Here is a 19,996-nt window from a genome sequence, read left to right on the forward strand (position 1 = left end):
TGGTCTGGGGAACATTCGCACACCCGTAGACCAAGTTCTGGATATATAGTCACAGTGCGCATGTTTTGTCTGAAGAGTGTTGCGTAATTCTCTTCTGTATGTTGTGCGTTTTGGTGATTACGCATTACAGAATTTTTCGGTGTTGTGATATTTTCATGGAAACAGTGATAAATGAGATAACAAACGAAGTACCGGAAATCGTATTTGCATTATAATCCTGTAACGATCCGCGAGAGAGGACGGCTGCCTTATTCCAATATACTCAGAATAAACCCCTGAGTAATCTCCGAAATTTCGTCGGCGTGCCTCGGGTTATGTCTGAATACTCGCTAGGGCTACAACTGTCTTGTACGAAGCTTCTTCTACTAATTTTGTAATGTTTACTTGACACTGCCCTACATAAATCAATACTTTGATATGAATAATGGAAGAAATGGCACATTAACTCTATTACACTGATCATAACACCTAGTCGACTCCAGATGTCTATCAAAATAACAGTTTAACTAATACAGCCACTGATTTACGAACTTCCAACATGCTGGAACAATTGCAGATTTACGAACTTCCAATATGCTGGAATAATTGCAGGCCAGCAACTTCTAAATCATCATTTGGACGGAAAACCAGCCAAAGTTGCAGATTTCACTTTTTTTATTTACTTGATGACTAGTTTCGGTACCCTTTTTCAAAACATCGAGGTAGTCAAAATCGTGTTGCAAAAAATATGAAAACCATGTCAAAAATCTGTGCGTTTTATAATGTGTAAACGAAGGGTTACAGCGCGTTAATTTGCACTTCATGAAACGTATATATATTTGACATGGTTTTTGGGTTTTTGGAAGTACCAATTTGACTATTTGGATGATTTGAAAATGGGTCCCTGCCCAAAATTAGTCATGAGGTAAATAAAAAAAAAACGAAATTTGCAACTTTGACTGGTTTTCCTTTGTACTGAAACAGTGATTAGACGAAACGGACAATCATTTGAAGCCTGCCGTTGTTAACAACTTTACTTCGACTCGTAAGGTAGTAGCTTAGTTAATCTAGACCACAGTGCTTCGTCCTGCAAACCTCAGTAGTTTTTCCCTCTAAAAATTACCGGACGTTGCCAGTTGGAAAGATCCTCCATTTAAATGAGATATGGGCGCCATTTTAATTTCGAACAAACATCCGACTCCTTATTAGCCCTTCGCTTTTTTTCCCTTTCTTCTCACTTCAGAACTCACCCTGTATTTGCTCATCCACTTCATCTCTAACAAAAGACGGCAGCAACTGAGTCGAAAATTAATCGTGTTGTGACTGTTTGTCTCTGACCGGCGTTCTTTGCGTTCCCGAACAATGGCTGCCTTTTATCTCCGCGAGATCCTTAGGGGTGACGCCTCTCGCCGGTATTGTTCGTGCTGTCGCAGCGCCGGACTCGACTAATAAGAGTTATCTCTCAGGTGGAGGAGATGGAACCAATTTGTTCCTGCTAAATTCAGAAACTAGCGAATGCTATCAACAGTTCCTCCTACAAAAAGAATACTCGATGCTCTTTCACGCCGTCGTTGTCTTATTACTGCTGAGGAACAGAACGACACGTTCAAGTACGAGAGTCAGTGGTGCTCAAAGATTAGTAAAACTTACACTTTTTATTGTTACTAGTTGACGACCCTGGACTGACCTGTTACCCTTCTGCCGTGAAGCAGTGCCACACGCTAAAGAGAAAAATCTCAGTGTATCGACGCACGTTATTTGATATACGTGTTTAGGAACGTGAATGATTTCTAGAAGTGTGGGCGCATGACCCAGTGGCTTCTTGACAATTCCCTCCGTACATCGAGTTTTATAAATTTCTATTTATTTTTGAGAAATCTCAGACAGTACAACATATGCTTTCTGTTGATATTGCGACCGTCACTTTATTACGCTTATTTTAAAAAGAGTCGTTCTGTCACTGCCTGTCTTTTGAGTTGCTGATTCACAAGTGTTTGGTACGTATTGACACTTCAGATTTTATACCAGATGTTGCTAATTTTAGTTCTATAGATAAGTAAAAAAAATTCATTGTGGTTTTCTCACCAACACGTTATGAAATTCTCTAGCCTAGAATTTGAAGCAGATGAGTGCAGTCCGCATCTTGAACCTCTTTAACATCAGTTGCAACCGGTATGTTCCTCTTGGTGATGAGTAATACGTCTCTCCTTCTCCTCTACTTCCAACGTCACCAGTGATTCTACTACTGGGTTTTACAGATTGACATCTGAATTTGTACGTTACTTTGTTAGCCCCCACGCCCTGTGCAGCGATGCCGGCCGCGGTGGTCTTGCGGTTCTAGGCGCGCAGTCCGGAACCGTGCGACTGCTACGGTCGCAGGTTCGAATCCTGCCTCGGGCATGGATGTGTGTGATGTCCTGTAACGTTCCCTGGCAATCTCACACTATTAATAAACTAAAATTTAATTGTACCATATACGCCGTTATAAAGCAATTTGTAAATACTGTAATTATTTAACAAAAAATATTATTGAATTTTGTGTAAAGGACATTCATTATTATTGTAATATTTTCTGTAGTAATATTCTTTCTGTATTTAGGATGGTAATATTTCTATATTCATAATATAATTGCGAAATGTGTCAATATCTGCGATAACAAAAATGTAAAATTCAGCCACAGACGAAAATAATGTTATATGATTACAAAGAGATGTTAATAGTCAGCAGTAGTATAAAAGCACCACGTACTGAGTATTCTTTGGTCGTCTCCCTGTAGAGCTGAAAGCGAGAGCAAGCTGTGACGACGCATTTTATGAATGGGTAGACGTCTTTTGTCTGTAGCTAGATTTAGCCGCCATTAGAGGAGAAATTACAAACTAATGTGAGTTGAATATTTGTTGTGGTTTAAATATATTATAATTTATCAAAAGTGTGTATTATTAATGTAAATTAGCTTGCCCATGTCATCTATAATATTTCTTTAAAGAATTTCCAGCATTTTTAGCGGTGTTGCTGGGCTGTGCCGCGACCGAACGATTTGCAGCGGCGGCACATTTAAAAAAATGTTCCGCTAAGAAAAATTAACCAAACCCGTAAATCGGGAACAGATAAAAATTAGCAGTGAATTAAGAAAATGTTCTTCTTTTACAGCGATCCTGAGACTTACGGATTTTAAATTAGTTCACATTTGTGCATTCATAGGCGGATAGTTAATGTTGAAATTTAACAATTTTGGTTCTTTCAAATAACTTAAATGTATAGGGATGTGTGTTTTATCAGTGATAATTAAACGTCGGCTTGGCAATATTTAACCGTTTTCTGCTAATAGAGACAGTCTTGTGTTCCATAGCTAATGCCGGGAAAGAATTCAGTAAATATTTTAAAAAAAAAAAACCACTGCATTTAGAAAATGTGTGCCAAGGCCGAATTATGTAAAGGATTTAATTCTCAACTAAATATTCTTAATCAGTTAATATGAGTTCACGTAATTTTAAATGCACTTAGTTCCGTGTAAATGAATTTTTTTATTACCACACGTAAATGAGAGGTTCTACAACAAAGTTCGTTCGTACGTACAGAAAGAAAGAAAAGCAAATTAACTAAAAGCAAAAAATTTAAAAAACGTAACTGATTATTTACTTTTATTCTTTAATGAAATTCCATTTAAATTGGCAAATTTCATTAAAGTCCTTAGGTTAGTTAGGTTTAAGTAGTTCTAAGTTCTAGGGGACTGATGACCACAGCTGTTAAGTCCCATAGTGCTCAGAGCCATTTGTGCAGCGACGACGTTTGTGATGAGCGTGTGCTCGTTGCTTGGTGTTGCAGTGGTGGACTGCGCGGTGACGGCGTGGGGCCCGTGGTCGGAGTGCGACGCGGACTGCGGCACCGGCATGATGCGCCGGTCGCGCTCCGTGCAGCGCCAGCCCGAGAACGGCGGCAAGCACTGCCCCTCGCTGCTGCAGAAGCGCGGCTGCCAGGGCACGCGCTGCCCGCACAGCAACAAGTCCGCGCTCAAGGGTGAGCACCTGCGCTTTGCTTGTCGGTAAAACATCGTCGTTCGTTCTGTTACTGTTTGTGCCTTGTAGGATTTACTAATATCGTGAGAGCGAGATAGTTAGGAGTTCGTAGTAGACAGAGAGTGAGAGAGGGTAAAGACGTATAGAGATATAAAGAGAGGCATTGAGGGAAAGGGGTAGAGTAACAGATATAAGGTTAGAGTACGAGAGCGACATGGAGAGAGGGAATGATAAAAAGTGGACAAGAACAAATATAAAAACACCGGGATAGAGAATGGGAGTGATACAGAGAGACAGCGGCAGAATTAGAGAGAGGAAAAGAGAATGTGAAAGGGTATAAGAATGAGATGAAGAGTGTGGTATTGTGGGATGGAGCGTGAGAGCGGTATTATATTTTGAGAGAGGGTTAGAGAATGGAAGAGGGATAAAATAGAGAGAGAGAGAGAGAGAGAGAGAGAGAGAGAGAGAGAGAGAGAGTGTGTGAAAGTTGTCGACAGTGAGCGGTAGAGAGAGACAGAAAGGAGGGAGAATGCGAACAAGGGTAGTGAGAGTAAAGGATTAGAATAAGAGATAAAGGGTTAGAGAGAGAAAGAGCATGAGAGAAAGTAGGAGAGAACGTACAGAAAGACGCAGGGATAGAGAACGTGTGTGAGACAGAGAGACACAGGGAAAGTGTGAGTGAGACAGACAGTGACAGAATAACAGGGCGAAAGAGAACGCCAAAGTATGATAAGATAGGGACAGAATGTCGGGTAGGAGGGTACAGTGTAAGAAGCGGTTATAGTGTGTGTGAGAGAGTGAAAGCGGGATAGAATGAAAGTGACAGAAGTAGAGAAACAGAGAGACGGACAGAGATCGAGAGCCGGCCGGAGTGGCCGTGCGGTTCTAGGCGCTACAGTCTGGAACCGAGCGACCGCTACGGTCGCAGGTTCAAATCCTGCCTCGAGCATGGATGTGTGTGATGTCCTTACGTTAGTTAGGTTTAATTAGTTCTAAGTTCTAGGCGACCTCAGAAGTTAAGTCGCATAGTGCTCAGAGCCATTTGAACCATTTAGAGATCGAGAACGAGACAGACTCAGTCCGACAGTATGAGAGAGAGAAAGTAATAGAGATGCAGAGGATAGATTAACCGAAATGGGAACAGAGGACGATAGGGAGGCAGAAGAGAGTGTGAAGAAGAGAAAGACTTAGAGTAGAAAAGGACTTTGAGAACAAGAGAAAGGTATATATATATATATATATATATAGAGAGAGAGAGAGAGAGAGAGAGAGAGAGAGAGAGAGAGATGAGTGAGCGGGAAATGGAAAATGGATTGAGATATGTCAACAGACGTACAATTAATTAGCGACCTGCACTGGATTCTCATGGCTAGCATTAAGGATGTGCTGCGGGATGACTTGTTTGGCGAAGTGTTAATAAGTTACATAAACATTCCTGTCTGTTAGTGGTTCAAATGGCTCTGAGCACTATGGGACTTAACTTCTAAGGTCATCAGTCCCCTAGAACTTAGAACTACATAAACCTAACTAACCTAAGGACACCACACACATCCATGCCCGAGGCAGGATTCAAACCTGCGACCGTACCAGTCGCGCGGTTCCAGACTGTAGCGCCTTTAACCGCTTGGCCACTCCGGCCGGCTGTCTATCAGTGAACACCATATAAAATCCATCCAGCGGTTCCTGAGATTAGCCTTCATACACAGACAGGAAAGGTGGCGGGGGACTTTAATTTATAATAAGTATGCATGTATATGATGTGGTGGACAGTTTCGGAAGCTCTGTTAGCTTGTTCATGGACAATGTTACAAGAAGTTGCAGCACAAGACTGAAGTAAAATGCGGGAGGATTTCTGCTGGGAATGGAAGTTCAACCAGAATATAAATAAATATAGCGAAATGTTTATCAATAGGAGAAGTGATTCATTACTGCCTAAGTACAATAAGTAACCTAACGTGGAATGACCACGTAAAAGTAATTGCGGACAAAGGAGATTCTAAACAGAGATTCATTGGGAGAATCCTAAGGAAATGTAATTTATTCACGAAAGAAGTGCCTTCCATCTGTCGATCAGTTCTTGAGTGCTACTCAAAGGCCCCCCCGGACCAAGGCGTCCTGTCACAGTTCGCGCGGGTCCTTCCGTCGGAGGTTCGAGTCCTCCCTTGGAAATGGGTGTGTGTAGTGTTCTTAGCGTAAGTTAGTTTAATTTAGATTAAGTAGTCTGTAAGCTTAGGGACCGATGACCTCAGCAGTTTGGTCCCATAAAATCTTACCACAAGTTTCCAATTTGCTACTCATCAGCCTTCGACACATATCAAGTGTAATTTGTGGTGTAGACAGAGAAGGAGCGATGGAGATCGGCGCCTTCCGTCACGCGATCGTTTAGCAAACAGAGGAGCGATCGCTATGAAGTTGTTCAACAAACACTAGAGGCTACAAAAGGAGGCACTGGTGTCATGCGGGTTTGCTGCTGAAAGAACCCACATAAAGATAATGATTTGATGATAATGTTGTACTGTTCCAGTTTTGTGTCTTTTTCAGTGCATCTTTGTTATAGATGTCTTTTTTTGTAAACCAGAAAGGTTTTTGCATTTTGTGACAACGGATTTCGTAAACAGGCTTTTTCGAAACTGGTTTCCTAAATGGCCTCGCCTAAATACTTGTGCTGATAAACGCTCTCGATTTTTCTGTATTTAATTTGTGGAATTTTCGGTGCTACGTTGTTGCTAGACCAGTGTTTTTGCTGCTTCTTTAAGAATTACTGTTTCTTTGTGCTGTCTGAATGTCCTAGTATCCAACTACCCGGTCGTTTGCGAAAGCTGAAAGTTTATTCTAATACTGGTTATTCCTGATTTTATTGGTTCGTTTATTTTAGGCTCCGATTTCAATTTTCGCCATCGTGCGTTAATTTTTCTGAGACACAACTGAAAATTAATACGTCATCTTGTATCACTCCTGTTTTAATTTCAAAATGTTCTGAAATTTCTGCACTGGACTTGACAGTAATGCTACGTGCAGAGTAACCATAGGGCCCTTGGAATACCACGATATGGCTGTGCAAATCATCACTGGACCATCACCATGTTTCAGTATTGGGACGCAGACTCGACCAGAACTTGGAAACAGTGTGAAAAAGTTGGAAACAGTGTGAAAAAGTTGGAAAAAGTGTGAAACGAGACTCATCCCACCAAATGACATTTTTGCATTGCTTTATAGTCCAAGTTTTATGGCTTCGGCATCACGTTATCCTGCTATGGGCATGTGCTTCTTTAGAGTCCGGATTTCGAATTCCAGCTGGTCCAGTATCTCCCATCTTATGGAGAGCTCTCTTCATGTCTTTTGATGCTGACAGGATGCGCGAGAGCGACATTCAGTTCTGCAGTGACTTTTGCAGTTGTCGTTCTCATATCTTTCGCCATGATCCTCTTCAATGACTGTCCGTCACGATCACTCAACACTTATTTTCGTCCTCGTTGTGACTTAGTTGATGATGTTTTTCCTCCATCTGTGTATGCCGTGTACGTATTAGATACTGTGTTTCTTGAAACGCCAACTCTTCGGCTACTATGGTTATGGAAGCACACGACATACGGGGAGCAACAATTTGCCTGCAGTAGAACTGACTTAGCTCCGACACAATGCATTCACAGCTACACAGAATACTTGTCTGAGCACGACTGACGCTTGCAATGCATTGAGGACATTGCACAGGTGTCGCTCGTGGTCAAATACCGGGTGGTTATAATTAAACTTCCCCTTTTTAACACTTTATAACACGGGAACTAATTACCGTACGAGGACCAAACAAGGACATGGGGAAGAGAAATGATGCAGAATCATTTCAATTGGAACAATTTTAATGTGCTGCTACGGTACGTCACACCATTACATATGGGCACCATTACTACTACAAAAAGGGCTCAATATGGCGCCCATAAGTGTCCAGAAGAGTCTGAAAGCACAGGATTGCACTCTACACAGCAGAACGAAGAATTTCCGTAGGTATGCTGGCTACTTTTGTATCCCGCCTGGGTAAGGAACAGGACCAGGAAATGGTACTAATCTCTCGGTACTGCAAATACGGTTTAAGCACCTTTACTAGTGGATAAACTTATGCAAACATATTACATAACTTGCAAGGTGGTGCGAAGTTGAAGGGAAGTGTCCTGGCTGGCTGCACCTGATGAAATGGGCTGAAGCAGTCGCGGAGTTTACAAATGTGTTTCAGGCAAGCAGGCGAACTTCACGAGCGGTTTGCGGTGATGCCCCATCTTGCATGAAAGCTATTGAGTTCAATGCGTTCTTCTCTCCTGTAGGGCGGGTGTGACATGCTGACGAAGCATATTGCACTAACGCTGGCCGGTCACACACTACGTCTTTGGTCCTTGAGCGCCAACCTGTTCAAAAAATAATGGTCCAACGATGAAGATAGCCGTGAAGCTACACCATACGGTGACACGTTCCCCGTACAGAGGAACTTTATGCACAGTGACCGGAGGTGAAGATCCCCACACTCAACAATTCGGTGTGTTTACCTCATCCGTCAGAGAAAATCGAGTACTGTCTGTCCATAGAATGGTCCAGGGCCAGCCCTCGTCAACTTCAATCCTTGCGAGAAGGTGGAGAGCGAAGTCAACACGTCCTTGTGCGTCCTATGGTGCAAGCTGCTGTACGATATAGATCTTGCACAGATACCTTCTGAGAATGGCTCAAAGCACCTTCCCTACAGTGGACTATGGAATGCTCAATTGTTGTGACACAGCACGCGCCCTGCCTGACGTTCGGGAATTGGGCGCAGCGTTGTCTGCTATAAAAACAGCGATTTCGTCAACCACCTGTGATGCAACGGGTCGCCGGCCTCTTCCCGGAGCAACGCCAAGCTCTTCATCATTCTCTGCATAGCAGGAGGAGAAAGAGGACCCTTCCGTAATCCTTTCAGACAGCGGCATTCTCGAAGTGCAGTTGCAGCATTACTTTCGTTTTGATGGTAGAGTCTCACCGATAATGCCCTGCTCGTTTTGTCCAAGCTCATGTTGACACATCGACAAGTGCACTGCGACTGCTCAGGTGTGTGTGACTCTGAATGACGATGACTGATCACGGCGCCGTGGCGCATGGAAATCATGGACCCCATACTCTGTACTTTAATGCAACCAAGTTTGGTACTCGTACGGTAATTAGTTTCTATGTTATAAAGTGTCAAATAGAGAAAGTTTAATTATAATCACCCGGTACAACTGCACAAGCCGCAGACTTGGCTACCATCTACATTTACGTTCAACTATGTATTTCTTAGCAGCTGAACGGAATGGACAGTGTCTTGAAAGGAGAATATAAGATGAACATCAACAAAAGCAAAACGAGGATAATGGAATGTAGTCGAATTAAATCGGGTGATGCTGAGGGAATTAGATTAGAAAATGAGACGCTTAAAGTAGTAAATGAGTTTTGCTATTTGGGGAGAAGAATAACTAATGATGGTCGAAGTAGAGAGGATATAAAATGTAGACTGGCAATGGCGTTTCTGAAGAAGAGAAATTTGTTAACATCGAGTATAGATTTAAGTGTTAGGAAGTCCTTTCTGAAAGTGTTTGTATGGAAGTGAAACATGGACGATAAATAGTTAAGACAAGAAGAGAATAGAAGCTTTCGAAATATGGTGCTACAGCAGAATGCTGAAGGGTAGATGGGTAGATCACATAACTAGTGAGTAGGTATTGAATAGAACTGGGGAGAACAGAAATTTGTTGCACAACTTGACCAGAAGAAGGGATCGTTTGGTCGGACATATTCTGAGGCATCAAGAGATCACCAATTTAGTATTGGAGGGCAGCGTGGAGGGTAAAAATCGTAGAGGTAGACAAAGAGATGAATACACCAAACAGATTCAGAAGGATGTAGGTTGCAGTAGGTATCGCGAGATGAAGAAGCTTGCACAGGATAGAGTGAAACGTCCCCTTTGAAAAATTGTACAGGACTGTGCTTAACCTGACACACAATATTTTTAGCTCAACGCAATCTGACTTTCAGAAATCCCTACAAAAAAATGGCCCTGACTAACATTAACCTATGCATTTCACAAATCGCTTACCTCACAAAAATCTTGGTTACTCGAACTACTGCAATACAGCGAGCGCCACTACTGCCAGCTAAATAAAAGATCCAAACTATGGAAGGCACTAACTACTGATAGGGATAGTTAGCAAATGAAAGATATTAATAGAGAACAAACAATGTATTTACCTTAATAGTCATAATATATATAGCAGTTCATGACAAATTACAAAACTCCGCCATCTCTCTCCCCACATCCACCACTGCTGGCGGCTCACCTCCAACTGCGCAACGCTACGCGCTGTTCACATCCAGCTGCCGCTGCCCAACACTACAATGGCAGACAACAATGCAAACTAGACACAGACTGCACACAGCACAGCCAGTGATTTTTATACAGACCGCTACGTAACGTTGCCAATAAGAAAACATAAACAGCCTACCTACATAGCCCCCATGCTCCCCACAAAAAATTTTACAAATTTTTTTGGTTACTGGCCAATACAGATTTGAAAAATTTTTTCATAATTACAGTAAGAAAAATATCAAATGCAGACACTTATTAATACAATGTTGGTCAAAAGCTAAAATTTTCTCACAGTCCATAAAGACAGTCCTAATCATTCGTCATAATAGTAATTACAGTTTTTTTTCCAAAGTCTCATTAGTAAAAGAAACTGCACACAGAAGTAGTGGATTTCCATGCAGTCTTGAAGAAGTAGTGTTGTCCTTCCAACGGAAAGACAGTGCTGACTCTTGACATGCAGACAGGTAATGGGCCACAACAGAGCAAACCCACAGCAGAGTCAGTCTAAGTTTTGAAGAATATTGGTAGGTAGGTCATCACAGAGCAGACCCACTGTAGTCCTGTTAGAGAGTATGGTATTGGTGGGCCACCAAAGATGCAGACCCACTGCAGTCCTTGTAGAAATAATGGTACTGGTGAATCAGCAAAGGTGTAGACTCACTGTAGTCCTTGTAGAAATAATGGTATTGGTGGGTCATCAAAGATACAGACCCACTGTAGCCTTTGTAGAGATGGCCAGCAGCCATCCGTTGTGACTGTGAAGGTGCACAATCACCATTGAAGAGTCTTGCGGATAATATAGCAAGTCCATAAACCACCACTTGTGCACGCACAGAAAAATTTCTTTGAAATGTCCTTAGAACCAGCAATGCTGTTATCCAGTCCCTTGCTGAATTGTTAACACACGTGCAAACACTATCAGTCCCTACTTCTCACATATTGTGCATGTACTATGACCAACAGAAATATCTGCAGTGAAATGTATGCTTACATGTTACTTAATTTGATGAACTGGTGTCAATTACAATTTTATAACATGAAAATACAATTACAAAGGTACAAAATATTGATCCCTGCAAAAGAATGGCCCTGACTAGCATTAACCTATGCATTTCACAAATAGCTTACCTCACAAAAATCTTGGTTATTCGAACTACTGCAATACAGCTAGCGCCACTACTGCCAGCTAAATAAAAGATTCAAACTACGGAAGGCACTAACTACTGATAGGGATAGTTAGCAAATGAAAGATATTAATAGAGAACAAACAATGTATTTACCTTAATAGTCATAATATATATAGCAGTTCATGACAAATTACAAAACTCCGCCATCTCTCTCCCCACATCCACCACTGCTGCGGCTCACCCCCAACTGCGCAACGCTACGCGCTGTTCACATCCAGCTGCCGCTGCCCAACACTACAATGGCAGACAACAATGCAAACTAGACACAGACTGCACACAGCACACGCTACGTAACGTTGCCAATAAGAAAACATAAACAGCCTACTTACAAGAGTAGCGTGGAGAACTGCATCAAACCAGTCTCTGGACTGAAGACCACAACAACAACAACAACAACATGTATTTCTTGTGGTGTTTCCATATTTTTATATAACCTCTTTAGCACAGTGATTGTAATTCTGATTTTTTGGAACGTTCGTAATGATAGTTTCTTGAGGAAACACGCGATTTAATTATAATGTAGACAAGTCTTTGCAGGAACAGTAAAAAAAAAGAACAATATGGAAAAACGCTGAGACATTATTTGTTACCTGAATACTTTATTTGTGTCTGGCCTACTGACGCAAAATGTGATCAGTAGCAACGAAGGCCGGCAGCTGGACAGTCAAACCATAAAGTGAAAAACAGATGCGCGTATTGAATGTACGATTCATAGCGCCTGGCATCGGGATAAGTAACGAGGCAGTACCAGCTCTAGTGAGAAGTATGGCGACAGGGCGTCGATACGTGACACAGGGGCAGCCGGCCGACGCATCACTCGGGGGTCAGCCTGAGGCACGGCCAATAAATTCGCAGGTGATTCTCCGGCATTACTCAGCACGGACGGTGACCTCTGCGCCCACAGTGGCTCCGCTGGCAGGTCATCAGCACGGGCTTCGCTCGTTTGGAAGTGTTCAGTACACCGACACAACCCGTCTGATTTCTAAACGTTTCTTCCGACTGCATGGACATGTACATCTACGTCTACATCAATACTCCGCAAGTCAACTGATGGTGTGTGACGGAGGGTACTTATGATACAAGTAATTAGTCTCCTCTTCCCTCTACCACTCGCGAATGGCGTATGGGAAGACGACTATCGGTAATCCTCTGTACTGGCTCGAATTGGCGCGAGATCTATGTGGGTGGAAGTAATATATGTTGTCCGACTTTCCCTGACAGCACTCTCTCGAAATTTCAATGGTAAACCTCTCCATGATGTACAACGGCTCTCTTGTAACGTCTGCCACTGGAGTTCGTTGAACTTCTCTGGGACGATCTCGTGCAGACTGAACGATTCCGTGACTAAACGCACCGCTCTTCTTTGGATCTTCTCTATCTCTTCTGCCAGTACTACCTGCTAACGGTGCCAAATTGATCAACGTAACTCAAGAATCGATCCCATAAGCGCCTTGTAAGCCCTTCTTTACTATTTTCCTGTTAGTTTCAATCTGGCGTCAGATTTTATCACTATTTGCGTTATGTGGTGATTCCACTTACGGTCGCTCTACATTGTTACTCCTACACATTTTACGGTAGGTACTGTCTCCAGTAATTTGTCGTCAATAGTGTTTCTGTACACTTGCGAATTCCTTTTCTTGTATGTCGAATTTATTTACATTGGGGGTCAACTGACAGTGGCTACATCATTAATTACTGATCTGTAGGTCATTATGGAGACAGATACTGTCTTCTGGCATTGCTGCCTTCTTATAGACGACCACATGATCTGATAATAGTCTTAAAGGGATTCCGTCGCTTTCAACTGGGTCATTTATATACATTATAATCAGTAACGGTCCTATCACAATTCCTTTGAGTACTGCCGAAATTACCTTCACATCTGTTGGTTTTGTTCCGTTGAGAGGCAAGGAAGTCTTGAATCTAGTCGTAAATCTAGTCTGATACTCGGTTAAGTTTGTGTTTCTTTTTTTTTTTTCTCACAAACACGCTGCTGAAGTGAAAGCCGGGCGCCGTTGTCTACAGCGCTACGGATCTCATTACTGCTAGTTCACATTTCTTCAAAAAAATGGTTCAAATGGCTCTGATCACTATGGGACTTAACATCTACGGTCATCAGTCCGCTAGAACGTAGAACTACTTAAACCTAACTAACCTAAGGACAGCACACAACACCCAGCCATCACGAGGCAGAGAAAATCCCTGACCCCAACGGGAATCGAACCCGGGAACCCGGGCGTGGGAAGCGAGAACGCTACCGCACGACCACGAGATGCGGGCTCACATTTCTTCATCACTAGAGGAAGAGGAATAGGAAGCAGCTGAAAAAGTGATTTGTTGGTTCTCGCAAAAATTTAGGTGTTTTCTCCACTGTAACTGGCCTCGAGAGTAGATCTACAACAACCACACACAACAAGTGGTACCCAGTTCTTGTATCCCACAGGGATACCAAAATAAGACCTGTTTTCAGTCGCAGGAAGGAGGACACACGTAGCAAAAACAGTTTGTATGATTCTTACAATGTCGGGAAGATGCGATTACTCATCAGTAACGTGAATCCGAAACAGATAACATACGACTGAACAGTTTATTCATCTCATGTATTAAGCGTTCTTAGCAAATATAATTTTAACCAATCAGTTTCATACAATTGGGCATAAGAAGCAAAGAAACGATCATACAACACTAGGATTATTCAGTGTATAGTTGTGACCTCATCAATGCAAAACAAGCATAAAATTCACTTAAACAAGCAAAAGTTTTTTTTTTTTTTTTTGCATAGTGTAATTATCAGTATCTGTCCTACGACGTTCTTTGAAAACAGGAAGGACTTGACCTTTTTTCCAGTCACTATGTACCCCTCGTTACTCCAGCGGGTACTACGACAAACTGCTGCTGGAAGGGAGCAAGGTTCTTTCACGTAATCTTTCTAGAGACTTACAGGTATCTGACCTGATCCCCATGCGTCTCCATTACTAAGCGATTATAGTTGCCTTTGCATTCCACGATCGGTTATCTCAATATCTGTCCTTTTGACGCTCGTACAATGAATGAAGAAAGGGGGCCGTAAAGAGTTTGAGAAGACCGAATTCGGTGTTCCGGCCTTCTCTCTGTTACATTCAATCTCGGTACCTGCGTGATCACTGAGCGACTGAATAGATGATTTCGAAACGACCAAAATGTCTTAGGTTTTTTTAGTGAGATCATCGGCGGAGCTGCCACTAAGTCGCGCAATATCAGCCTCATGGCCGCCCTCGGGGTCCACGCAGCCTTCGTTATGGCATCAGTAGTGCACAAGACTTGCGTAGTGTACTGCTCTGCAGCCTTACTCAGAAACATTTGTCAGATAACCTGGATTATTGCTCCATTCTGGGTTACTAATAAAACGTAAGTAAAGGTCGCCAGCCTCATTTTGACCAGCGATACGGCTTTAAGACTCTCACTACTCCTATAAGACTAATTACTCTCCAATTGCATTCCATTTACTTCCATTGCATTCTCGGATCCAACCACTGAACTAGAAAACGACGCCACCAAAATTCACTACACAGTCTCCACAATCCACGCCATTTATCTCCGTAAATGAAACAAGATAGAAGTCTATTGAATGACGATCAGTGTAAAGCACGTGTGTCGAGCCCAAACTGACGTTAAGAATTTTATGAAGTATGCCACAGTCATTTATTTGCAACACACCTGTTGTTTGCAAAGCAATAGCATATAAACAGTCCGGTCACATTAATATGACTACCCATGAAAAGCCCGAATTGCAACATTTTGCAGCGTGGGCTGCTGTGAGGCTCGTCGCAAGAGAGTCAGTGAAGTTCTGAAAGGTACCGACAGGGATCTGTGTGGTGTCACCGCCAGACACCACACTTGCTAGGTGGTAGCCTTTAAATCGGCCGCGGTCCCGTAGTATACGTCGGACCCGCGTGTCGCCACTATCAGTGATTACAGACCGAGCGCCGCCACACGGCAGGTCTAGAGAGACGTCCTAGCACTCGCCCCAGTTGTACAGCCGACTTTGCTAGCGATGGTTCACTGACAAATTACGCTCTCATTTGCCGAGACGATAGTTAGCATAGCCTTCAGCTACGTCATTTGCTACGACCTAGCAAGGCGCCATTATCATTTGCTATTTATCTTGTGAAGCATGTACCGTCAGACCGATGTTTACCAATTATGGATTAAAGTTAAGTATTCCAGAAGCTACGTACTTTTTTACTAGACTCAACTCCTTTAACTGTTGCAGACCTCACGCCAGCCTGCGTGAGCTTAAACGCGTGCCTTTCGGCCTCCCGTCCTAGTGGATTGGCTTTCTTGCCAGTCCACAACAATCTGTACCAGGTGACTCAGTTAAGGATCCATGGCACGAATAGTTCGATGGAAGTGGTATTACAGATTCCCGGTTTTGTTTAAATACCGGGAGGAGGGGGGGGGGGGCTGTTGGCCAGGGAAGTATGGTGTACTCATCCTGATTTTCTTCGAACCACGCACATTTACTGCGAGCTGTTTGACGAACTGCACGTAGGGACAGACATGGACCCTAAGGACAGATGCATACTTATGTTAATCCCGGCCTTGCCGCAGTGGGTAACACCGGTTCCTGTCAGATCACCGAAGTAAAGCGCTGTCGGATCGGGCTAGCACTGGGATGGGTGACCGTCCGATCTGCCGAACGCTGTTGGCAAGCGGGGTGCACTCAGCCCTTGTGAGGCAAGGTGAGGAGCGGCTCCGGTCTCGTAAACTGACATACGGCCGGGAGACCGGTGTGCTGACCACATGCTCCTCCGTATGCGCAGCCAGTGACGCCTGTGGGGTGAGGATGACTCGGCGGCCGGTCGGTACCATTAAGCCTTCCAAGGCCTGTTCGGACGGAGTTTAGTTTAGTTTCAGTTTTACTTTATGTTGATCCATTGTGCCTTCCATAATGAAGTCATCATCCAGGGCATACCATGAAAACATTCCTCAGACACAATATTCCCTCCTCCGGCCTGGATTTTCCCTTTCAGTGTGTCATTACTGTACACACCAATGGCCGTCTGTCTGATGGAGCATAAAAAGTGATTCATCTCAAAAAGGCCACTCAGTGGACGTCCAGTTAAGGGGGGTAGGACGTCAAACGGGCCGACTTGTCAGCATGACCAGGACGGATTCACGATTCACACTAATAGCAGTGGAAGTGCAAAAACATAACAAAATTAATTTTTTTCTAGATATGAATTTTCATCATTTTTTCACTTACTGTTGGCTGCATTTGTTGCTAAAGGTACATTTTTCTTCACAAGTAAGAGAGATTCTTTGATGAATTTTGCACAGCATACAAACCATACTTACAAGTGTATGAAACTCTAGAATTTTCCAAATCTATTAAAAACTGTGGTAAAAATTGAGATAATTATCTACAAAATTATATTTTCTTTCTAAACATAAAGTTTAAAACGTAACAGCTCATTCATTTTTTCATAAATTAAATAGATTCTAGAGTTTCAGACACCTGTAAGTATGGTTTGTATGCTGTGTAAAATTCATCGAACAGTCTCTCTTACTTATGAAGAAAAGAGTACCTATAGCAACAAATGCAGTCAATACTAAGAGAAAAAATGATGAAATTTCACATGTAAAAAAAATATTTTGTTATGTTTTTGAACTTCCGCTGCTACGAGTGTGAATCCTGAAGCCTTCCTGGTCATGCTGACAAAGTTTTATGAATTTACTTGTAAATGTATAGACAGTGGAAATTAAAATGTCCTCTGGTGCCTCTCCTGCTCCAGGTCAGCCCGTTTGACGTCCTACCCCCCTTAAGATATCGGCGTGCATATTTCAGCCGTCATCCCCGATGACCAGTAGTCAGCATAAACCAGGTGCCTGCTGCGGAAGTCCGTAAAAAGCAACGTTCCCTGAGAAGTGTTGAGCAGACACTGTTAGCAGCAGCTTGGTTCATGAGGGCGTCAGTTGCTCAGCAGTAGCACGTCTGTTCGCCCGTACACACCTCAGCAGCCGCCGTTCCGCCTGTCATTGTGGCCCATGGTGTGCCACAGTGGTCTCGGCGCCGGTTTTGGATAGCGCCATTTTTCCAGGCAGGGCATATTTTATCAACGGCGGCATGCAAACAATATAAAAACGAAGCCGTTTCGGAAATGCTTCCACCCTTGGCCACATCAGAAACATGTCTCCGTTTCCACATTACGACAACGACTGTACTGTTGTCCGCATCTCCCCGACAAGTTTTATATACCCTCCTCTGCTAGTACTGCCAACTGCAGTCTGTGAGTGGTTATAGCACATTGACGGCGAAAATACCCGCTGATCACGTTAATTTGACAGGACTGCGTATATCGTCTTGGAAACCATAAGGAACATTTAAAAAAATCGCCTTCCACTGGAACATACTACAGGAGAGGACGACACTCTGCCGAGCAAAACATCAGTGTACCTGGAAATGTTTATCAACTCAAGATGGACATGGTATCTCGAAACTGTTCATGGCTTTGAAATAAAGCATTGCAAACGCATTTGTGACTCACTACTTCTGTTCGCTCACGTATGAGATCCCATGTCAAAGCCAATGTGCGGTATCAGTAGGCAGCAACGATCTGACCATTCTGATATTCCGTCTCACAGGCTAATGATCTCTGATTACAAGATTGAAAATTGCTGAGCAGAATGGTGTTATCCATGGCCCTACCCTCGCTCAAAACTTTGTTTATATAGTGGCTTGCGGAAGAGAATCTCTAGCTGCGTCGTTAGTTACGCTTGATAAATGTGGTATTGAGGGGCGGGAGGGCATCGGAATTACAGGTCCTAACCCTACTCACTGTTCAATTCAAAAAGAGGCTCCACTACTGACGTATGGTAAGTAGAAACGATTTACTGCAACCAGGCAGCGTTTAATAATTGTATAATAACTCATGACACCATATTTTAAATGAAAAATGTTTGCCATGAATAAAAGGTGTAAGTAGTCAAATTAGCTTCCATTAGGAATGTGGAATGCACTTAGCGACTGTAATATGGCTTTCAAAATGATGGAGAGCAGCAATCAGTCGTTTCCTTTTCGACTTTATTAACGAAAATTCAGAATCGGCTAGTAACTAGCCATTATCAATGGAGTATTTCAGAGCATTAACACGTCCCCTGGTACGTAAATTACTCTTTTTTGGGCTCCTGCCACAGTTCATTCAAGACTGAACTGCGACAGGAGACCGAATAACAGGGGTTGACGTACTATGGCACGCATTAAAACTCCGAAATACTGCACTGACAATAGCTAGTTAGTAGCCGAAATCTGTCCGCACCCGGTAGCTGAGTGGTCAGCGCGACAGAATGCCCATCCAAAGGGCCCGGGTTCGATTCGTGGCTGGGTCGGAGATTTTCTCCGCTCAGGGGCTGGGTGTAGTGTTGTCCTAATCATCATCATTTCATCCCCATCAACGCTCAAGTCGCCGAAGTGGCGTCATATCAAAAGACTGGCACCTGGCGACCGGTCTACCCGCCGGGAGGCCCTAGGCACACGACATTTATATTTTTTTTAGCCGAAATCTGGATTTGACTTAATTGAGGCGTCAGGTCAGAGGGGTGTTCTGAACGCAATTTCGATACAAAGCAGCTCAATAGGCTGTGGAGTGGAAGGGGTAGGCTAGCAATAGAACAGTGCATCACCAGCGACTAGACACTCATTTATTGAACACGTAAGCCAGGTATTACCCAAAAGGAACAGTCAGTACAAATTACAAAATAATATTCTTTTCCTTTAAGTCACTCAAACATTTAAACAGGCAAATAGCAATCATTTAACTGAAAGCCTTTTAAGATAGCAAGACTAGAAAATTTGAATGACGAGTTAAAATCATATTTAAATAGGCTCTGACCGAGCACATATTTTAAAACGAAATACTTCCCTTAAGGAACCAGCGATCAAAATTAATTGCATAATCATCAACAACCATATTACACCCGAGATATTTAAGATTAAACAGTAATATATAACATCAGAGAGCTGCAGTCCCAAGTTTTAAGCAGCACGCTTCAGATGGACTGCTCTGCAACAGTACAATACAAGTCCCTCAGAGGATCTCCCCACACAGGAAGTTATTGCCGCAATCGACAAAATATCAACATCATTCCATGTACAGACCTAAAACAAACTGAAAGCTTTCTTAAGTTTGGTACAGGTAATTTCCTTTCAACATAACATACATCACAAGTCTAGCCCTAGGACGGCACCGACACAACGCAATTTAGCACGCGAAAAACAACAGCAATGCACTCATCCCGTATCCTTACAAAATCCAAGAACAGAGAGCCGGCACCCCAGTAGCAGAACATTTAAACACGCGCAGCGTGCGGGTTTGCGGGATGCTGATCTCGCCCTTCACCTCAACACTATTTCAAATACTAGTCAGCCTACAATCTTGAACCACCATACACATTCCTTGTTACTGCATAGAAA

General features: G+C 43.0%; 1 protein-coding gene across 1 annotated transcript in view; it reads left to right on the forward strand.

The window, feature by feature from the left end:
* The first annotated feature begins 3,774 nt into the window (after positions 1 to 3,774).
* The window catches only part of LOC124712088 (somatomedin-B and thrombospondin type-1 domain-containing protein-like), a 317,554-nt gene continuing 301,332 nt past the window's right edge, over positions 3,775 to 19,996 (forward strand). Inside the window, exon 1 of the mRNA XM_047242384.1 lies at positions 3,775 to 3,997. Coding sequence (XP_047098340.1) covers positions 3,775 to 3,997 — 223 coding nt within the window. The remainder of the gene's footprint in view (positions 3,998 to 19,996) is intronic.

This window comes from Schistocerca piceifrons, chromosome 8 (genome assembly GCF_021461385.2).
Source record: "Schistocerca piceifrons isolate TAMUIC-IGC-003096 chromosome 8, iqSchPice1.1, whole genome shotgun sequence".
NCBI classification, from domain to species: Eukaryota; Metazoa; Arthropoda; class Insecta; order Orthoptera; family Acrididae; genus Schistocerca; species Schistocerca piceifrons.